This window comes from Nannospalax galili, unplaced genomic scaffold (genome assembly GCF_000622305.1).
Source record: "Nannospalax galili isolate Female #2095 unplaced genomic scaffold, S.galili_v1.0 scaffold459, whole genome shotgun sequence".
NCBI lineage: Eukaryota > Metazoa > Chordata > Mammalia > Rodentia > Spalacidae > Nannospalax > Nannospalax galili.
The window spans coordinates 2,425,452-2,446,616 of NW_008344211.1; the positions used below are offsets into that span (position 1 = coordinate 2,425,452).

A 21,165-nucleotide genomic window follows, 5' to 3' on the forward strand; every position below is an offset into this window, starting at 1 on the left:
CATCCATCCATCCATCCATCATCCATCATCCACCCATCCATCATCCATCAATATCCATCCATCCACCCACCCATCCACCCGTCATCCATCCATCCATCAATCATCCATCCATCATCCATCCATCCATCCATCATCCATCCATCATCCATCCATCCATCATCCACCCATCCATCCATCCTATACCAAATGGATGGGCCTGGCCACTAGCAGGAGGGAATACAGACTGCCAAGTAACTAACTGACACACGGAATCAGTGAGGACGCGGCCATGAGGAGGGGCCGGGTGGGGTGCTGGACTTCGCTTGCTCGGAACTCAGCACTCAGGGCAGTAAACAACTAGTGCAGGAAACAACTGCTGCAGTGTAGACCCAGCCAGCCCGGGTCTGACAAGCGGCGGCCGCGATCTCCGAACTCCCGCTAGAGGCACCCGCGAGCCCAGCGCCAGAACCGCGCTCCTCCTGCGCACGCGCACTTCGGCCAGCTCCGCGGGCCCGCCCTCCGTGGTGCGCAGGCGCGGTGGGAGCGCAGGCGTGTGGCGTCACGAGCGCGCCAGGTCGGGCGCGGAAGAAGTCGCGCTGTTACGTGTGGCCATGGCGGCGCCGGCGGGTAAGCGGCGCTGTGGGGACGACGCGGGAGATGGGAAGCGAGGCCAGGGCAAGGCGTCGAGGTCCGGGGGCGGGCGGGGCGGTCAGGACCGGCCCTCACACAGTGGGGCCGCGGGCCGTGGGCCCAGGGCGGTCAGGACCGGCCCTCACACAGTGGGGCCGTCGGACGTGCGCCCAGGGCGGTCAGGACCGGCCCTCACACAGTGGGGCCGTCGGACGTGCGCCCAGGGCGGTCAGGACCGGCCCTCACTCAGTGGGGCCGTCGGACGTGCGCTCAAGGCGCTCAGGACCGGCCCTCACACAGTGGGGCCAGCCCCACACAGTAGGACTGCACAGTTAGTGGGGCTGAGGGAGCAGCTCAGCTGGGGCAGTGGCCCAGCCTGCGCCCCCCAGCACCGATGTTAAATGGCAGATGTGTTGGCCGCGAGCAAAGGTTGAGAAGCAGCTAGTGGCCCAGTTTGGGGTCCACCGTGTGAACTCTGGTGCCCTGTACCCAAAGGACAGCCGCGTTGGGACAACAGGCTGGGGTATGGCTGGGCGACATTGCGCTTGTTTAGCATGGTAACCCTGGGCCTGATTCCCCTGCACCACAAAATAAACAGAAGACCCCCTCATGGCCAGACCTGGTGGTGGCCAGACCTGGTGGGGCAGGCCAAGGCAGGAGGCCTGCAGGTTCGAGACCAGACACGGACTGAGGTCAGGGCCAGTCTGGGCAGCGAAGGGAGACGCTGTGGCTTGGTGATGAGGGCTGGAGCGGAGCTCCGTGGTAGAGTGCTTGCCTGGTGTGTGGGAGGCCCTGAGTTCTGTCCCCAGCCCGGCAGAATAGACAGCTGTGTGTCCGAGTGCTGCCATTTCCAGAAAGGAAGGGGGCCTGAGTCGGGCTGTCAGCTTCTGGGGGTTTGGAGGGAAGACACTGGTTTCTGTCGGCCTGGGGATAGACTTGCTACCTTAGCTAGTCTGGTGTGGTCACAAACTCCAGGGCGCATGGCAGACCTGTGGTCTGTAGCCGCAGGTGCAGAGGGATTCCTCCTTACCACTGTCCTTTGTTGACACAGGTGCCTCCAAGCAGGACATCCGTGAACGCATTTGGAACTACATGGAGTCACATGATTTAGCTGACTTTCCCCGTCCTGTCCATCACAGGATTCCCAACTTCAAGGTACAGAACCTGGGTACTCTCAGTGTCGGGGTTCTGCTGTATCCTGATGGGCTTGAACTTGGGGGCACAGTCAGCAGAGACGGAGGTGGTGTGGAGGGGTCTTTGCCTTTCGACACATCTGCTTGCTCAGTCCTCATCAGGCCACAGCCCGTCTCTCAGGGCCAGCTGTCATCTATGACAGGCAGAGGGACAGCCCTGCAGGGGTTGCCACCTGTGTGTGTCCCACAGCCCCATGTGGAGGTGCTCCGGGAGGAAGCCTGGCCCCTGTTGTCCAGGGAAACAGTACACGGCTTGTCTGGCTCTGGGCCTCAGTTTCCCACCTGGTCAGAATAGAAGTCAGCCCCGGGCATCGGCTGATGAAAATTCTCCCGGGGAAGGTTTGCTAGAAAGGGACAGGGTAAGCCAAGTGGTCATCCCAGCACTGGGGAGGAGGGGGCAGGAATTCAAGGTCACGTGACCCTCGGTTACATTGTGAGTTTGGCTGCTCTACTTGAGACCCTGTCTTGGGGGGAGGGGGGACAGCATAACATGGTTTGTGGTCTTTGTTTTCTTTAAGAAAATTGAAGGGTTTTGTGAGGGCACACAGGTCTTGCCACTCAGCACCGGCTCTGCCTGGACTTGCTCCCAGGCTGGCCTGGCTTGGTCCTTGGCTGAGCTGGTGCTGGCCTCCTGGGCCCCTCAAGACCAACCCTTCTTTGGTCTTTGTTATTTCTGTGCTTTTTCTTCCAACTTGCTGCCCTAGAGAGGGAAGTGGTCATTCGGCACCAGGAAGAGGGGACCGAGGCTCAGACCCATCAATGCTCTTCAAGATGGGTCAGGCAGGCCAGGGTCAGGGCTTACCTGAGCTCCGCTATTTTGTGGAAATCCCCCAAATTCTGCACTCAGAATTTGTACTCTTTTTTTATATAGACTTTTATTCTAGTGAAAACTGATTACCGGGTTAGCCCCTTTCCATCAGCACTTTCTGAGAGTCCATGGGTGAGCCTGGACTCCCGTACTAGAAACTGCTCAGGCTGCCATCCCTGTGGTTGCCGGGTTGTGGTGCTCAGGCGGCACTTGGCCCTGTCCTCAGAATTACACGCAGTCGCAGTGACACGAAGTCACGTCTATACAGGGTGCCTCTCAGGCTGCGGAGCACCTGTCTCACCTGCAGGCGTTCAGCAAGGCCAGAACCGTTAAAGTAAATCCCGACGCTCCCCAGAGAAACGCCCGCTTTCTGGTGCTTGAGGTGAGTGGGGCACTGTCTTTGCCTGATAGGGGTCTTACGTGGCTTGTCAAAGCATCAGACACCTGGAAGTCTTTGCCGGGACACGGGAAGTAAAGGTGGACCCCGATAAGCCCCTGGAAGGCGTGCGGCTGCTGGCGCTGCAGGTAACCCCACTTTCCTGAGCTGCCTCAGTCCCAAAGGCCTGAGCACCTAGTGCATGTGGTTACCTGGGTGTGACTAGCTCAGAACCTGACAGTGGACGGAGTTGTGACTCCAGAGCCCTTTGCCAGCTGTGCTCTCAGGAGCAGTTAGAGGTTTGTTGGCTGCTTGCGTATCGCCAGGCTGGTGGTTCTGATCAAAGTGGCAGCTAGGCCAGGGCTATGAGTTGCTTTTTTTTTTCCATACATTCATGGCATTATAATTCCTTAAAATACAAAATTCCTTAGTAAGAAATCTGGTGTATGTGTCCCCAAATACAAGCTTAAATTTCTCAGCATCGATGTGTGGGTACTTCTCAAAGAAAAGAATTCCCCGGAATTTAAATTTATTACCACTTGGGGCTGGAGAGATGGCTCAGCAGTTAAGAGTACCGACTGTTCTTACAGAGGACCCAGGTTTGAGTCCCAGCACCTACATGGCGGCTATGAACCATCCTTAACTCCAGTACCAGGGAATCGGATACCCTCTTCTGACCTCCGTGGCATTGCACGACACGGGTGCACTTACCTGCATGCAGGCAATACCACTTAACCGAGTAGGTGGGAGCCGAGAACTTGATGGATTTCAGTGCTCACAGCTCTAAGCAATTATAACACATAAATGAGCAGGTAAATTGAATACACCACAGCTGACAGGGCGTTGAGTGATGACTGAGCCAAGCCTGCTGCTGCTGTTACTGCTGTCGAGCCTTGGAAGTCAGCCTGGTGCTGCTAGAGGCTGAACTGCCCCGCTCTCCTGTCAGGTCACACTGATAAGGCCTCTGCTATGCGGAGTGCCTTCCACATGGTTCAGTAGCTGAGGAGGATTGGCCTGGGAGACTCCAGGAGGACTCAGGACCCAGGCAGTGAGCCAGTGTGTGAGCTGGGAGTGCCACCTGCCGGGTTTGGACAGCAGAGCCGCTGCCGCAGGGCCTCCTGTGCGGGAACACACCGCTGTGCCGTTGCCCACGGCCCTCCAGTGGCCCCCAGGGAAAGCAGGCGTGAGAGGGAGGCAGCAGCCATCGCAGGCCCAGGGGTGTCGTAGGAAGGTCTGCTGTGGGAGCCTGTGCCCTGCTTCAACTGACTGACCGTCTTCTCCTTCAAAGAACAAAAAGACACTGTTGGTTCCCACACCGCGGCTGAGAACGGGGCTGTTTAACAGGATCACACCACCCCCTGGAGCCACCAAGGATACGCTGAGGAAGTGTGCCACCTCCCAGGTGAGTGCTGGGCACCCCACCCCCCAGGACCGTCCCAAGTTAGAGAGCTGTGGAGTGGAGCAGCGTACAGTGGACACGGAGCCCCGAGCAGCCCTGTTGGAGCAGCCAGCGGTGCTGCCAACAGGGGCCAGGTAGACCCCAGAGTACAGATTCTCCTTCCGTACCTCAGGCCCCGTTTGGCACCAAGCTAGCCAGTTAGAAATTCTTGTTAGAGAGGTGGTGAGGGCTGGACATGGTGGCATACACCTGTAATCCCAGCACTCGGGGAGAGGCAATTCAAGGCCGCCTTGGCCTACATAGCGTGTTCCAGGCCAGCTAGGGCTGTGTAGCGAGCCGTTGAAGGCCAGCATCTGGCATTCTGGCACCCTCGTGTGGTAGTATGGTGCTGTGTGCCTGTGCATCCCACCTGTTGACCTGACGCGCTCCCAATCAGTTATTGGTAACTGCTGACAGACATTTTATTGAAAGACTCGCAGTCTAGTAAAACTAAAATCTGTGACCGTTACATTAAAGCGTGTCAGAGAATTTGAGTTTGTATTTTAGTTAAATAAAACTTGGTGGCTTTTTAAAGGAAACCCTGTGCCATTTGATTCTGTTTTTTTTTTTGTCTTTTTGAAACAGGGTCTCCTGTAGCCCCAGCTGGCCTGGAACTCACTGTGTAGACCAGTCTGGCCTTGAACTCACAGACATCTGCCTTCCTCTCCCCAGTGCTGGGGTTAGAGGCGTGTGCCACCACACCGGGCTTCCTGCCTGCTCCTTACCCGGGTCCCTGTCGTGTGGGTAGAGGAGGATGGAAGGGAAAGGCTGGATTTGCTGCAAACATTTGAAATCAGGCCGCTGGGGCAGGAGGATTGCAGGTTCAAATCTGCCTCAGCTACATAGTGAGACTCTGAGTAAGAACTAGAAAGGACTGGGGGTGGCTTGCTAGGACACCGACTTCCCCAGCGTGTGAGGGCCTGGGTCCCATCCCTACCCTGAAGAAGAAAGGGAAAGAAAAGGGTAAAAGCAAGATAAAGTGGGGCTGGAGAGATGGCCCAGCCGTTCAGAGGACCCAGGTTTGGTTCCCAGAGCCCACATGGAGGCTGCGAACCACCTGTAACTCCAGTTCCCAGGATCCGACACCTTCTGGCCTCAGAGTGCATTGTGTGCGTGGTCCACCTACATAACATGCAGGCGTGACCCTCACACACATAAACGTAAAATTTTTTTAAGCGATAAAATCAGAAATCTCGTCAAAGCCTCCAGATTCACAGCTCAGATGCTCAAAGGTAGGGATGCTATTTCCATGGCCACGGGGGGAAAGGCTCAAAGCTCTGCAGGGTTGGTGCCTTAGGAGAGCACTGTGGTGTGTCCCAGCAAGGAGACCCCTGCCAGGTCTGTGACCTAAGTGTCAGGCAAGCTCCACCCTGTGACCCACTGCGGCTGAACACTGGGGGATGGTCCCACTGCTCACACAGCTGCAGCCCCGATTCTTTCTGTGCAGGCTTCTGGTGGTCAGGATCAGCAGTACAGATGGAGGCATGGTCACACACTGGGTGCTGACCTACTGTGTCTAGCATCAGGTCTGGAGGGAGGATCTGGTGTCCCTGTCCTGTTCTGAAGAACCCAGAATAACCCATGATGTAGCCAGGGACCCAGTTCCACGTGGTTCCCACTTAGTGTTCAGTGACTGCCATGACATCCTCTGGCCACCTTCCTGTGAAAGGAATTGTGGGAGATGAACCCTCCCGTCTCCCTTCCTGCCCTGGGTGTGCCGGCCATGTCTGCAAGGTGAGGGGCTGCCTCGGGAACTCAGCCCTGCTTTTCCCATTACAGGGCGTGCGGAACTTCAGCGTCCCTGTGGGCTTGGATGCCAGCGTCCAAGTGGACTTAGTTGTGGTGGGATCTGTTGCCGTGTCTGAGAAAGGTAAGCTGGTGGGCCGCTTGGCGTGGGTGTCCAGAAGCACCTGTTCACTGACTGCTGTCCTCGCTCTGGATGTGCCCGACCCCAGCCACCACCTGCACTGGAGATCTTTCCGTTGCTGTGACCGACTGCCTGGCAAAAAGAGCTTAAGAGGATTTATTTTGGTTTTAGGAGTTTTAGTACCATGGTGGGGAGGACAGTGTACAGTGTGACAGGAGGGGACTGGGATACTGGACCCCCAGGTGGCCCACCTACAAAAGCCACTAGGAATTTCCTTAATTTAGAAATGTATGAAGAAGGAAATTTGTTTTGGGTCTTTTGAGACAGGGTCTCCCTGTACCCCAGGCTGACCTGGAACTTGCTGTGTAAGCCAGGCTGGCCTTGAACTCAGAGATCTGCCTGCCTCAGCCTCCTGAGTGCTGGGACTAAAGGCGTGTACTACTACGCCCAGCAGAAGGAAACTTTTATAACTGTCTCCATTCACTTGCTCGTTTTAAGAATGATGAGATAGCCTAAATAGGATGTTGAGCATCGAGAAACCCAGCCACACAGTTCCTGGTTCCCTTCCCAAGAGGCTTTCGAGAGCACTGAGTGTGGACTCTGTTTCTGTCCCATGCACCTAGCAGGATCTGCTTGGCCACAAGAGGGAGGCCACTCTGAACTCTGCTCTGTGGTTTGATGGGTTGTCTCGAGCTCTTTGTGTCTGGGATGACGAGGGATCACCTGCCTCCTGCACAGCATTGCTTGTGAGTGCTGAAGGCTCTGCTGGTCCATGGTGGGATGGGGAAGTAGAGTTTTGCCCCTGGCCCGGGTGCTGCCTTGGAGACAGTAGCTTAATTCTAGGAGGGGCCTACTGACCCTCCAGGAAGGATGCTGTAATAGAATACTTTTGACAGAGCTGAGCGTGGTGGCCCCTCAGCACTGGGGACCAGAGGCAGGTCGATCTGAGATCGAGGCCAGCCTGGTCTACGTAGTGAGTTCCAGGCCAGCTGGGGTTATGGGGGATCCTGCCTCAAAAAAATCCAAAAACTTTGACAAAAGCATTTGAAGGGAGTTTCTTTCACTCATGGTTCAAGGCGTGGTCTCCATCAGTTTGGGAGTGAAAGGAGCTGGAGCGTGGGGGCAAGTTACGTGACAACACAGTCAAGGACTGTGGCTGGCTGACTTGACCTTTTTGGTGGAATCCAGGACTCCCCTCAATCAGTGATCCCTAGATTGCAGGCCTAGAGTCTGGCTCCAGGTATTGTGGGGGCCTTTCACACTGCTCCAGTTGTTCACCCTGGCTCCCACCTCTCCCTACCCCTGCTGGAGACTGGAATTAACCGGCGTCAGGATTTAGCAGGCTGATAGCCAGTTCTCCTATGTTTTGTTTTTGTAAGACAGGAGTTGCTGTGCATCTCCACTTGCAGTCCTTCTCTTCAGACTCCTGCGCCTGTGTCCATCTCACTCCTGACCCCGCCAAGTACAGGCGTGTGCCCCTGTGCCGTGCATCCCACCTGCCTGTTGACTTGGCATTTGCTGTGAGAACCTCGGGTGTCTGGAGCACACTGCTCGCTGCCTGTCCCAGGAGCCTTCTCGGGCTGTCCGCTGCTCTCTGGCAGCTCTGTCTGTTTTGCTCATTGATGGTTTCTGACAAAGTAATAGAAACAGCCGTGAGTCTTAGAGCCGTGTCTTGGTGCTGTGCTTCCTCCAGGGCAGCGCTGCCGGGGTCCCTGGAGCCTAGGCAGGGAGAGCACAGCTACACACTGGAGCTCCAGGCCTTTACTGTTCGCTCACTGCGGCCGTCCTGGCTGTGGAGGCCTGTGGCGTGAAGCCTGGCCTGCTCAGGGCGCCTGCGCAGGAGCTGCTCAGCAGGCATGCATCCTCCAGCCGTCCCTGACCTGGGACTTTCTCTTCTGAGACAGGTGGATTAAACATGCTTCCCTCTCAATAGTAACCTCAGTGTCTTCACAAACTGACCTTCCTTGATGTCAGTGGTTTAAGGCTTTGATTGATAGGACGGGGGGTTGGCCTTCAGCTCCTCCTTAGCCTCCAAGCGCTGGGGTCTCAGGTCTACATTGTGGCCGGCCACTTGCCGATTTCTGCCACATCTTGCTGAGTGACAGCTACGTGTTCTCTACCCGCCGTGCCTTTGAATGCTGGGTGTCCGTTCTGGGGTGCTGTGGATGGGTGTCAAGTTCCTGTCCTTCCCCCAGACGCCTGATGGGAACCCGCTCTTGCTGTGCCCTGCCTTGTCTCTTAGGCTGGCGAATCGGGAAGGGAGAAGGCTACGCTGACCTTGAATACGCCATGATGGTGTCGATGGGAGCTGTCCACGAGGGGACACCAGTGGTCACCATTGTCCACGATTGCCAGGTGTGTCCTGCAGATGGGGCTGCAGGAGAGCGAGGCAGAGAGGTGTTTGCTCTTGCAGCGGGATGCGAGGGGTGTGATTGGTGGGGCGGGGCTTTTGGGGAGCACAGCAGCTGAGCCAGGTGCACTGAGCGAGTTTGGAGAGCTCTTCTGGCCAGTTGTCCAGGCCCTGCTGGGTCCCACTAAAACCCAAGATAGTCCTCTTACCCCACTTTGTCTACCCAGGTGGTGGACATCCCTGAGATGCTCCTGGAGGACCACGACCTCACCGTTGACTACATCATCACACCTACCAGGGTCATTGCCACAGGCTGTGCAAGGCCAAAACCAGCAGGGATCGTGTGGTCCAAGGTGGGTCATTGCCGAGGCTGGCTGGCCTACTGCGGTGGTCTCACAGTGTTCTCTGTCCATGATCCCGTGTGGCCACCCAGGGGAGGCCTATGCAGGAGCAGGTGGCAACTCTTCAGGTGGTGTCCAAGGCCTCCATCCCTGGAGCTTCCAGTGGGAGACAACCCAGGAGGGAAGAGGTTGGAGAGTTGCCGTGGGTGTTCTGTGACCCTTAACTAGGAAAGTGTAAAGGAGCAGCAGGCGAGGTCACCGGGACAGGAGGCAGCCCACGGAGACCCCGCGCAGACCCGCCGCACAGACCCGCCGTGCCTTGTTGGTTGCGTTGCTTCAAACGTCGTCCCCTTGGCCAGGCTCCCAACTGCAGCTGGTACGGCAGGAGTTTAGAACGGAGACCAGCCAGGTGACAGGAGTTTAGAACGGAGACCAGCCAGGTGACAGGAGTTTAGAATGGAGACCAGCCAGGTGACAGCTCTGCGTTTAGTCCTTCCGTCTAACCTCAGCGCATCCAAAGCCTCGGCTGTCTGTGCAGCAAGGGTGGGACAGGGTCTCCCTGTAGCCCAGGCTGGCCTGGAACTCACAGAGATCTGCCTGCCTCAGAAAACAAAGTTCTGTTGGGTTGTCTGCCAGGGAGGGATCCACCTGGCACAGGTGCAGTTCCCTTGCCTGAGGAGGATTTGCTCACAGGACCTGAGGGGGCGGGATTGGGGGAAGCTTCTTGTGGCTGTGTTGGCTGCAGGCAGCACCCGAGGGCTTTGGGAGCGGTGCAGTCCCTTTGGACACTGAAGCGCAGATTCACACAGGTGTGACTGCTGCGGCACAGGAAGTGAGTGTTTCCATAGCTGCTTGACCTCAGGGGCTGGTGCCAGGTCTGCCCCTGTGTCACGGCACATGGAGCTGCCTCCCTCCCCCTGGAAGCGGAACTGTCAGGTCACCCCTGGGTGGGACCACTCCTGCCCGCTGATGACGGGCCAGTCTCAAGGAGCCAGCACCGAAGAGCCGTGCCTTAAAGGACATTGTCATCACTGCTGGGGCGGAGAAGTCGTCTGCCTGACGCTCTCCCAGCCCCCTCCTCCTGGGTGCTGATTCCCTTTGGCCATTTACAAGTGTCTGAAAGTGCTAGGCTGTAGTCTCCAGTGAGACAGCCGATCCTTCCTGTGGTGGTGAGCGGGCATAGAAAGAACTCTGTCCCCGTTCCTCCTGCCTGCCTTTGCCTCAGAGCTCAGCCATCCCACCTCAGAGAGGCCGTGGGAGATCTCAGTCTAGCTCAGTGTGAGAGCCAAGGAAGAAAACAGCTTGCCCAGCTGCCTCAGCGGGGTCAGGTCTGTCAGTCAACGGTCAGCTAGCCCTCCTCTCTCCACCTGTCTGTCATCTGTGTCATTGTTTGTATCTTCCCATCCATCTGCCAGCTGTCAGTCATCTTCTACCGTTTGTCTTTGTTTAGGGTTTTTCCATTTTTGTTTTGTGGTACTGGGGATTGAACTGGACTTACACAAGCTAGGCAAGCACTCTACCACTACGCCACATCCTTAGCCCTTTTTTAATTTTTGTTTTGGGGACAGTGAATGAATTTGCAATCCTCCCTCCTCAGCCTCCTGAGTGGTGGGGATTACAGGCCTGTACTGCCAGGCCCCACAAGAGACGGCATGCTTCTAGGTGACTGATGGCCATGTGCTTTGTGGAGAGGGGGCTGGCGTGTAAAGACCAATCTGAGCTGTCATTTTTGGAGATGGAATGGGTAGTTACAAGAGGGCGAAAAATGCTGTTTTCTGTTTGCTTAACAAGTAGAATCTTTCATCTTCTGTGGCGCAGTGACAGAACGTAATAACTCTTGTAGCTGTGCTCTGTGGTCTGTCCAGAGAGCAGCTGGCCATCAGTAGAGCCCGTGCTGGCTTTGGAGCTTGCGGAGTGAGCCAAGCCACAGGTGTCATTCCCAATCCAGAAAAGGCTGCTTTCGAAGGAAGGGAGGCGCGTAGGGTTCACAGGGGGTTGAGTATCATGATGGCCAACACCAGCGAGCTACACGACTTCCTAGGAAGCAACCACGGGGCCCATGTGCCCATCTGCACCTCACATGTGCTGAGGGAAGCCTGGGCTCCGGCCGTGCTGGTCTCTTGGTGACTGTGGCATTTCCAACTTGTGCCCCAGAAGACAGGTGAAGAGCATGTCTGAGGCATGGGAACTTCAGAAAGAATGCTCTAGCCCCACTGCTCAGGCTGAACCTGCCACCCACCCGTGGCAGCCCTCAGGCAGGCAGACTGCTGGCGGAGCCAGGGTCCTCACGTTCCCCCGTCTGCTGCAAGGATCCAGTGCGAGGCTGGTCCTCAAAGGCAGGTTGTGTTTATGTGGTGGGCCTCTCCCTGCTGCCTCCGCTGGTTCTTAGGTATTTGTGGCCAACTGCAAACAGGTAGGGCCCTGGGTGGTGTTGTGTGGAAGCACCACAGACTGGCACTGAGCTTCGTAAGGTGGCTTGATGGCCCACTGTAGTCACACTCAGTGTCAGACTTGCTCTGTGTGCTGAGGGACGAGGGATGTTCTTCCAATGGGCATGTTAAAGACCCCATCTTACCCACAGGCACAGAGTGGGCAGGGTGGAGGCAGAGGCCCCCAGTGATCGGAGAATTGCCCTCGACCTGCATTGATCCCCGTGACCAGGAGTCTTTTCTGGGTCGGAGGCCCTCGCAGGGGCCCAGCTGCTTCCTACTTGCTGGGGCCTCTAGGAAGACAGAGGCCATCCTGTTGTCAACACGGCATAGAAGGGGATAATCCGGCCTACTTTACAGTGTCCAGATTTCATTTAGGCCAGGGGGAGGGGTCAGAGCTGCAGATGGGTGGATTTCTGCTTAAACCTGGAGTCCAGGCCAGCCCAGGCAACATGGTGAGACCCTGTCTCAAAACAGAATTTAAGATCTGACTGTGGCTCTTGCTCAGTGGGGCCACAGCTCGGTAGTGGAATGCTTTCTAGCCCGTGTGGGGCCCTGGGATCCATCCCCAGCATCACAAAATAAAAATACAGGGGAGTGTCATCTCCCAGGGCTGAGCTGGACCATTCAGTATTTTGCCCATCTGGGCACCATGGTATGTGGTCAGACTTCTCCTGGAGTGTGTGGACATAGGCTGCTGTGCAGGTCTGCCCCTTGGGACGCCTAAGACTAGCCAGGACTGCCTTCTTTTCCAGGTCAGCTGTGAGATGCTTGACAAGATCCCCATACTCCGGAGCCTTTGTGAGCGGGAGAAGCAGGCTGGGAAGGACGTGGCTCTCGCAGCCGAGCCCAGCGGCCAGCGCCCAGCACCGCGCACAGGCAGGAGACCCTGGGGTGCGCCCCGGTGGCAAAGGGGTTCTGCGGGAAGGCCTCGTAGCCCACCGCAGGAGGAGGACGCTCAGCTGGCCGCCACCGTGTGTGTGGGGAACCTGCCCCGTGACGCCCGCATGAGCGAGCTGAAGAGAGCCCTCCTGTGGCTGGGGGCGGCACCCGCCAGCCTCACCTGGCAGGAACCCCAGCGCAGGGCCATCTTGCACTACCCAGACCCGGCGGCCGCCCGGCAGGCCGTCAGCTGCTTACAGGGCCTCCGCCTAGGCGCCAACACCTTGAGGGTGTACTGGGGCGGCCGAGGGACACGTGTCCTGGTGGGTGGCCCTCAGCAGCAGAGCCATCCCCACCATCCCTGGGGCTTTTGACTGACGGCTTGCCCCTGCTGCTCCCTCGGAACTAGGGAGCCTGCGTGGCCATGCGCTGGGCCCGTTGCTGCGTGGGGCACGTCGGTGCTCTGGACTCTGTGAGCTTTGTCCATTTGGTTCTGGGTCTTCTGGGAATTGAGCCCACGTGTGGTGTTCTCTGGGGCAGAGGGATTAGGCACTAAGCAAGGGGTGACCTCATTTAGGATTGGGGAACACAGCCCCGTGGAGGGGGAGGGAAGGCAGGGGTGGGGACAGGGCTGGTGGTGCAGTCAGAAAAGCGATTGTGATCCTGGCATGATAGGAAGTGGGGGCGCATATTGTGTCCAGAGCTCCAACCCCAGGTCTGTCCTTGAAAACCCTGCCCCACACACATGCCTGGTCATGGTGGCCCAGCCTGCCTGGTGTTCTGTGAAGCCAGTGGGTGGTGCTGTCACCTGGGGAAGGGCGAGGGGGTGGGGCTCTGCTTTCCCTGTATAACCCTGGTGTGGACCCTGAGCAAAAGTCAACATGAGCATTGAGTTGAGGGTCTGCCTTCCTCAAGACTGCATTCCTCAGAAGTTTCTAGATTTTCCCAGTGGGTCTTCCAGGGTATGTGTTAGCTGGTCCCTGTGCCCCTCGAGGGCTTGCAGGCCTTGCTCACACGTTAAAGACCACACGCTCTGGGGGAGCTCAGTCTCAGTAGGACTGTTTCTCCCATCCTTAGACTTGCTGAGTAGAGACCTAACAAGCTGTCCCAGTGCTGTGACCAGTGGCGGGGAAGCTGCCCACGAGCTGCAAGCGGTGGCTCCTGCCGTGTGGACTGGCCTCCCGCTGCCCGGCCCAGCGCAGCCACCTCTCCACCTTCATCGCCTTTGCTCTCCTGGCTCCTCCCCCGCCTTCTGGGTTGTCATCCGGGTCCGTCCTGTGTCCCCTCACCCTCTGCTCGCCCTCCCCCAGTCCCTCCACCCCTGCTGTCTCACCAGCTCTAGGTTCTCACCTCCTTTTGTCCCTTTCTACTTGGAGGCTCCTGGGGACAGGGTCCCGGGCTAGCAGCCCCAGCAGGGTGATCCTCCATCAGAGGTGAGACTTGGGAGACAACCTGACCCCAGATCAGCTGATCCCGACTCGAGCCAGTAACGATCAGTCGATCAGCCGAGTGGTTTGGACCTTCTGTCGTCCACAGCAGAGTAATTCAGATGTACCAGTGCACAGTTTGAGTCTAGTTTTGTTGGTTTTGTTTTGGTTTGAGGCAGGTCTCACTATGTAGCCCAGGCTGGCCTTAAACTCAAGAGCTAGGCCTGGCTCTGCTTCCTGAGTGCTGTGCTGCCACACCCGCCCAACCTGAATTGTGGGAGAGCGGTGTATGCAAACACCGGGTGCCCACAGTGTCACCCCTCCAGGGTGTCTCCTGCTCACCCTGCTCAGGCCTGTGAAAGCCAGGTTCTCTGGGTGGCAGGAGACAGAACAGACCTCTCCTGGCTGATGCAGCAAGATCCAGATCAGTTCCCATTTCCGCCATAGCCAGGGCTTTTAGAAGGGTCACAGAGACCTGTGCGTGGGCAGGACCATAGTTGATGAGCCATTCACGGTTCCTGGGGGTGAAATGGCGAAGCTTACCAGAAAGTTGGGGCAGAGCCACACCCCCAGGACCTCAGCAGTGAGGTACCTGCCAACCTATGGGTCAGCAGCTGGGAGCCAAAGGTATGGACCAGGCTTCAGGGGTGCCCTCCCTGTGGGACTGACCGGGAGCTGCTCAGGAGGCAGAGGCTGCTGGGTCTGTGAGATCAAGGCCAAAGGTCTATAGGGAGACTTGTCAAAAAAAAAAAAAAAACTTGTTTTTAACTTTGTGTGTGAGTATGTGCATGTGAGTATAGTGCCCTTAGGAGTCAGAAGAGCGTATCAGATACATGGAGCTGGAATTGCAGGGGGTTGTGAGCGGCCTGCCCAGCTGCCCAGCAGAGGTCCTTGGAACTGAACTTGGCAGCTCTTGACTGCCAAGCCATCACTCCAGCTCTTAGCATTTTCTGAAGGTAGGGGGTTTGCTCAGACCCTAGAACTTGTGTTCCTGGTTGCCGTGGCGGCTGGGTGGTCCCTGCATGAGCTGAAGGCCTTGCCTCGTGCCTGCTCACTGTTTTTCTTTACGTTTGGTTCTGGTGCTGTGGTGTGCAGGTTGGTAACTTGCCAGAGTCCGTTCCCTTCTGCCGTTTGGGCCCAGAGAGCAAACATGCCATGAGGCCTGACAACCAGTGCTTTCACCTGCTGAGCTATCTTGCAGTCCATCTACTCCCAGGACCACACAGCAGGGGCATCTCCTGGCGTCTCCTAGCCAGTGTCCTAGTACTGAGATGGGTCAACAGGACAGACACCAGGAGGGGTTTCCACGTAAGGGGGAAGCTGTAGCCTTACAGGTCCCCAGGGCTTGTAACCCTGCTGGGCCGAGTGGCTGTGACACTTCTGTAGGAGGTCAAGAGTAAGCCTGGGGCAGAGTGTGTGCCTTGGAAACCCTCTTTGTATCTCGTTTTTCTAAACTTGAGGGCAATTTTACTAAGGTTTGAAAGAAAAAACAGCAAGCCCTGTGTCTCGAGGGCTGTCTGGAGAGGGAAGATGATGGATTGCAGACTCATGCCACACCATTTGGATTAAGCTAACATGGAGGTCAGTCGTGGAAGAGCATGTGCATGGCAGGAGGGAAGCCTTAGAGAGGCCAAAGTGTTAGCAAAAACATGCTTGGAAAAGTTACACTTCTGAGTGACGGGAAAAAATGGACCAACTTCTGTAGGAACTAGGGACAGGAATCCCACTAACGGGGAGATTGCCCCATTTCTTTACTGCAGCCTTCCTGAAGGGTCCCTTGGCCAGGTGACTGACCAGCCCTAACTTTTGGGTAAATTGGAATGCTAGGTCTCCACTCTAGCCAGAGAAATGGCTCCTTTAGGGACCTGTCTGCTGCCCTGATCACGGCTACTCCAAAAAGTCATACCCACTTCAAAAAGGGACCCTGAAATCACCCAGGAGATGAGCTGAGACAGGAACAGATACAGTTCACCTTCACCGTGAAGACTAGAGACCGGGCTCGGAACCTCACCAGAGGGGCTGTTGTCTGAACTGGAGTCTCAGGCACAGCCTCCAGGCAGGGGCTGGTTGCTCCCCCTGGAGAACCAAGGACATGCCCAGAACGATGTTAGGGTCTCTGCCCTGACGTACCTGTCTAACTTCTGCCTCTTATCCCTCTGAAGAGGTAACCCCAAGTACCATTAGGGATTGGGGTGCACATCTATCTGGCCTCTTCAAGTAGTGGGTGATCAAGTATAGTGGTGGGGTACCCTTCCAGAGGTGGGGCCCCCGAGGCGTATCTGGGTTTTATGTAACAGGTGGAGGGAGGTGAGGGAGCCTGACTGGAGCCTGACTAGGCGGTGATGGTGGAAGGAGTGTGTGCAAAGGCTGAGCTCTGCCAACTCTAGCAGAGAACGGGGAAGCCAGCACAGCGGACATGTTTAATTGCACAAATGAAGGTCCGCCCATTGGGCTCTGTGTTTTTTCTGCCTGTGGCCTTCGAGGCTGGACTGGAGAACAAACCCAGGATCCACTTTGCAGCAAGTTGATGGCTGGAGTGATGAATTACGATGCGGGGCCCTCCTAGATGCCCTCTAGGGGGACATCTGTTGTGGTTTTAAGCTCAGAACAATAGTCTATTGGCTGCAGTAGACTGGTGTGATCAGAAACCTGGGAACTGTTGGTTCAGCAGGTTGTTTGCATTGGAGACCACCACACCCTTGTAAAGCCAAGGCCTGCAGTGGAGACCTAGTTGTTCAGCACAGATCCAAGTGACTACTAGTGTCAGATCGTCTGCGGTGACGGCAGGAAACGTTACATTTGTCTCCTGAAAGCGGTTCCTGCGGTTCCTGGGCCAGGCCTCGGTGTGCTGCTCACACAGGTGAATGATGAGTCCAGCAGCCTGGTTGGAAGCACAGGTGTCACCTTGAGAAGTGTTAGAAATAAAAATCCAGGGTCCGAGGATCCCACCAGTACCACACAAGGTGCAGGTGGGCAAAGCAAGAGAGAGTAACAGCCAGGCAGATTGCCTTGAGAAGTGTTAGAAATAAAGTCCAGGGTCCGAGGATCCCACCAGTTCCACACAAGGTGCAGGTGGGCAAAGCAAGAGAGAGTAACAGCCAGGCAGATTGTGCTTCTGCAGAAGGGTGACCTGTGTGACCGGTCAGATCCACGTGACACGGAAGCTTCGGGGACTTTGACCCCTAACACGAGACCTGTTTCCCTGTTGGCTGGGGTCCAACCTCACAGTCTGGCTAGTTTAAAAGAATCGACAGGAAGGCATCAGGGCCTTAAAGTTTTGCAGGGTGTGGTGGGATTAAAAGATTAGAATTCCTTGAGCCGAATTCCAAGTTTTAGAGGGTTTGAAAGACCAATACCTACTGTTTCTTAATTTGCCAATGACAACTGACCCCAAGAGGAGGTGGCTGCCCTTCCTGTCCCATACCAGTCCTGGTGGAGCCAGGCCCGATCAAGGTCACTGGAAGCCCCAGGAGAGGCCAGAGCAGCTGCAGTTTTGGAGAGAGTTGGTGGCTTGATCCGGGAGCAGGGAACCAACAAGTGAGTCTAGGGGTAAATCGGGGAGGCATGTCTGTCCATCAGGCACCCACAGCAGACATGGATGATCCCAGAAGTCTCAGTGGCCGCAGCCAATGAAAACATCACACATGAGAAGGCACAGGCCTAATCCTGCATGGCTTGAAGCAGAGCTTTGTCTTGTAGGATGACATTCTTGTACATCAGTTTCCTGGCCTCCCTGTCCTGGGGCCTGACCCCCCCACCCCCACCGGTCCCGGGTCCTGGGTCCCGGGCAGGTGCCTGGCCTGTGTATGGTGCTGTTTCCAAGACTGTTCCCAGCCCAGCTCCAGCAGCGGTGACCTCCTTTGTGTGGACTCCAGGCCGTGCAAAGCCGGTCTTGCAGGGAAGCCCACGTATAAAGGCAGAAGCATGGATAGTGCCCACCCCAAGCTCCCCAGTATTCCCTAGTGGGCACTACCCACCTGACCTTCACATCTCTACTCCCCCATCACCATGCACAATAGCTCACCTTTCCTGAAGACTTTCCCAAAGCTCCTCAGTCCTCCCCACCAAGAGCCAACCCCCCCACCCCCAGCCAAAGTTACACCCTGTTGGTGTATGCCTTGAGGAACCGGCCCCATGCAGTGATGCTGCTGGGCTGCCCTGTGGGAAGAACTGCGTGCCCAGTACTGCCAGGAGGGTCCAGAGGAAGGAGCTGGGCCTGCCAAGCCAAGCCACCAGTCGTGAGATGGTGGCTTACACTGTTGTGAGCCACTAAGCTTTAAGGGAAGCTTTGGTTCCTCGGTAATCAACTGTGTGGTTTCACTAGCCATCACAGATAATGATGTTCACATGTAAATCACACAATGTGTAGGTTGACATTTCTACCGGAGACAGATCACGTGAGTAGACATGGAACCATACTTCCCATAACCCTCATCACCACATGACCTTCTTCACCAGCAGAGTGTAACTTTGGCTGGGGGTAGGGGGTTGGCTTTTGGCGGGGAGGGCTGAGGAGCGTTGGGAAAGTCCTCAGGAAAGCTGAGCTATTGTGCATTGGGATGGGGGAGTTGAGAGTGTGATGGTCAGGTGGGTAGTGCCCGCTAGAGAATACTGGGGAGCTTGTGGCACTGCTCACCACAGGTAGCTGAGGTCCGGGAGGCCAGCTAGAGTGCTCTCACCCCCAGCAAGTAGGGTCAAGCCAGGGCTGTTTTGGAGGCAAGGAAGCCAGCCTCCGCTGTGAGGTGGTTTCTGTCTCCCACAGCAGTGGGGACATGGACTCAGCAACAAGCCTTCTCTGCCTAATGTCACAGGGTCTTATGGTGGGTGTTGGGGTTGCCCACTCCGCTGGGCCTGTACTACACCCTTTAGTCTAATTGTCACATCACGAGGTCCTCAGCCCTGCCACTCTGGAGCTCCAATAGGCCGAATCTGATCTGTTGTAGAGAAAACTGCAGGCTTAGGACAGCTTGCTCTCTGAGCATGGCAAAGCTGCCCGTCCCAAGGACACAGGAGCCCCTCCTTCCTCTCCTCTGCTGCCAACCCCAGAGAGTCCAGGTCACCCTGCCAGTCTCAGCAATCACCCATGGTTTCCACTAGGGACTGCTATGAGGATGCTCAGACAAGCAGACTTTTAAGTAAGGAGCCACACTCCTGCGGTGTCTCGTGGGGCAGAGCTGCCTTCTCTGAATGGAGCCCTTTATGTCCCAGGGCCGTAAATCATGAAGGTTAAAACGAGAGCTGACATGAGCTGTGCAGTGTGGACATGCTGCACTTCAGAGCTTGGAAGCAGTGAGCACCTGCCTTGAAGTGCTGAGCTGTGGGCAAGTTCAACGTGACTGGCAGGGACAGGACAGGACCCCCTAAAGGGTCTATGCAAGCAGACAGTCGCACCCCTACTTTCCAGATACGGTTCCCAGCCCCACTGGGTGGGAAAAGGCCGTTCCGGGGGGTGGGGGCGCAACACTGACCTGCTCATCTGACCATAGGCAGGTCCTCAGGGCCAACTGGGAACCACAGCAGCTTGACAGAACACAGCGTCTAGTGGTTGGACAACTCCATGTGGAAGCCACACACAGCAGGGTTTGCAGGGTGCTCTGGCTGTGTGGCCTCAGGCAGAGGGCTCACCCTCTCTGTGCCTGTGCTGCTTCAGAGGTCGCCTTTGAGTCTCACAGCGTGCTTCCTACATCACCCATGTGTCACAGAGAAGAGGAGGCTTACCTGTCAATACCACAAAGACAGGAAGAAGTGGAGTCAGGACTAGATCCCCCCCAGAGGGTGGGGGGTGAAGGCCCAGTGCAGCCTCCATTTGCCTCTCCTGAGGATCTCAGTTTGCAGAGGGATGTGCCCAGGGAACACAGCTGCCTGGGGTGGGGCTTGGAGTGATTTCTATTGTCTTTTCACTTTTCTGAATTTCTTTATAAAAAAAAAAAAAGCCCTATTGTTTGTGGAATTAGGAAGACTTAGTGTGAATCAGCAACAACACAACAAAAGCCACCTTCTGTGAACTGAGGTCGTAGGTCTGAAGTGGAGTCCATTCATGTGGACACTACTACCTGCTGGGTGGTGAAACCAGTTATCCTTGGTGGGATTTTTTTTGTTATTCTTGTTCTAGGAGGAATTACAGGCAATGGGCAGCAGGTGGCGCTGTCTCCTCATGGGACCCAGCCAGGTGCTTTGGGTTTCAAACCTCTTTAAGGGGATCCACAGACCCCAGCGCTCTTCCTAAGTTGACACCATGGTGAGGAGTCCTGGGAGATGAGCAGGATCCTGCGCCCTGGCCATACCCGCTCCCTTGCCCTCCTGAGGCTGACCCCCGTGACTCCATGTTATTGACTTCCTACTTTGCACACTGGCCCAGCTCTCTGCCCCCAGGAGCTGGAGACTCTGCTGGGGGTCCAGTGCCAGAAACCCAGAGACACCACCTACCCGTTTATGACTCCCTTTGGAGAATATTTCCAATGAAAGAAGTTTTATCCTTTTTCAGGACCTCTGAGAACATGGCCTACTTCCATATAGCCATGACCTGGATGGTCAGGGAACATGGGGTCCCTGCCTCCTTTCTGGTGTGATGTCACTGGTTTTAATAAGATTCTCAGAAGCTTATCACACTGTCCCTCCAAGCTCAGAAACACCCCCCTCCCCCACTGTCCTCAGCCACTTTCATGTCACTGTGAGGGCACAGAAGAAAGACACCGCAGAGGGACATGCTCTGGGCCCATTGTCTGACCCGACCAGGCAAACAGCCACTGGAGGAGCTGTACAGCTACTGTGGTCTGGTCGGCTTTTGGCCCCACTCAGACTGCTTCCCTCAGCGTGCTTAGGTGACTCTGGGTGGCGTCTCTTCAGGAATCCACCTGAATATATACCGTGGGGACAGCTGCAAGGAGAGCCTAGCAGATGCAGGCCTCAGGACCCAGTGCCTGCTCTGGACAGGATGAGTGGGTTCTCCCAGATGGCAGTTTCTCTCTTCTGGCCAGCCAGGTGACCGAGGGCCCAGACCCATCAGCCTGTAGTGAGTGACTGTGGACAGTCTGTCCTCTGTGAATGACTTCAATGGCAAGCGTTCAGGGGTGCTCAGTGCAGCCCTTGTAGGCGTTCAGTGTGGGTAGACAGAGCAGCTGGGGCTGCTCTTTGTCCATTCTGGTCGTATTTTATGCTTGCAAGTTTGGTCCTCCTCCCTGGGCTGTCCATCCACCAAAATAGAACTGTGAGGGTGGGGATGGATAGGAGGCATCTAAGAGGGGGGGCCTGGGGTTCAGGGTCCAGCACAGGAAAAGAGGAGGTGGGGGGAGGAAGGGGAGGAGGGGGAGGAAGGTAGTTGCAACACAGTGAAATACTGTTTCTGAAGCATGGATCACTATTTTTGTTCCTTTGGTAAGTCATAATTAATCAGTCTCAGCCTCAGCAATGATGGAATGCTTTGCCAAGACTTTGTGATACCATAA

At 56.1% G+C, this 21,165-nt stretch overlaps 1 protein-coding gene across 3 annotated transcripts; it reads left to right on the plus strand.

Annotated features, from left to right (window-relative positions):
* The first annotated feature begins 510 nt into the window (after positions 1–510).
* Mthfsd (methenyltetrahydrofolate synthetase domain containing) lies at positions 511–13,195 on the plus strand. Of its 3 annotated transcripts, none has more exons than XM_008840573.3 (8): positions 511–606; positions 1,661–1,764; positions 2,879–2,992; positions 4,275–4,388; positions 6,204–6,294; positions 8,534–8,646; positions 8,869–8,994; positions 12,167–13,195. In XM_008840573.3, the coding sequence occupies exons 1-8, from the start codon at positions 591–593 to the stop codon at positions 12,665–12,667; spliced, it is 1,179 nt and encodes a 392-aa protein (XP_008838795.1). In that variant the 5' UTR covers positions 511–590; the 3' UTR covers positions 12,668–13,195. The 3 variants fall into 3 exon arrangements, with proteins under 3 accessions (XP_008838795.1, XP_008838796.1, XP_029422986.1); XM_008840574.3 differs by lacking the exon at positions 2,879–2,992 and adding an exon at positions 3,022–3,135; XM_029567126.1 differs by lacking the exon at positions 2,879–2,992.
* The last annotated feature ends 7,970 nt before the right edge of the window (positions 13,196–21,165 follow it).

Coding starts and splice junctions, on each gene's coding strand:
- Mthfsd (XM_008840573.3), top strand. Junction 4,389..6,203: donor GGAAGTGTGCCACCTCCCAG/GTGAGTGCTGGG, acceptor TTCCCATTACAG/GGCGTGCGGAACTTCAGCGT. Junction 8,995..12,166: donor CAGGGATCGTGTGGTCCAAG/GTGGGTCATTGC, acceptor CTTCTTTTCCAG/GTCAGCTGTGAGATGCTTGA.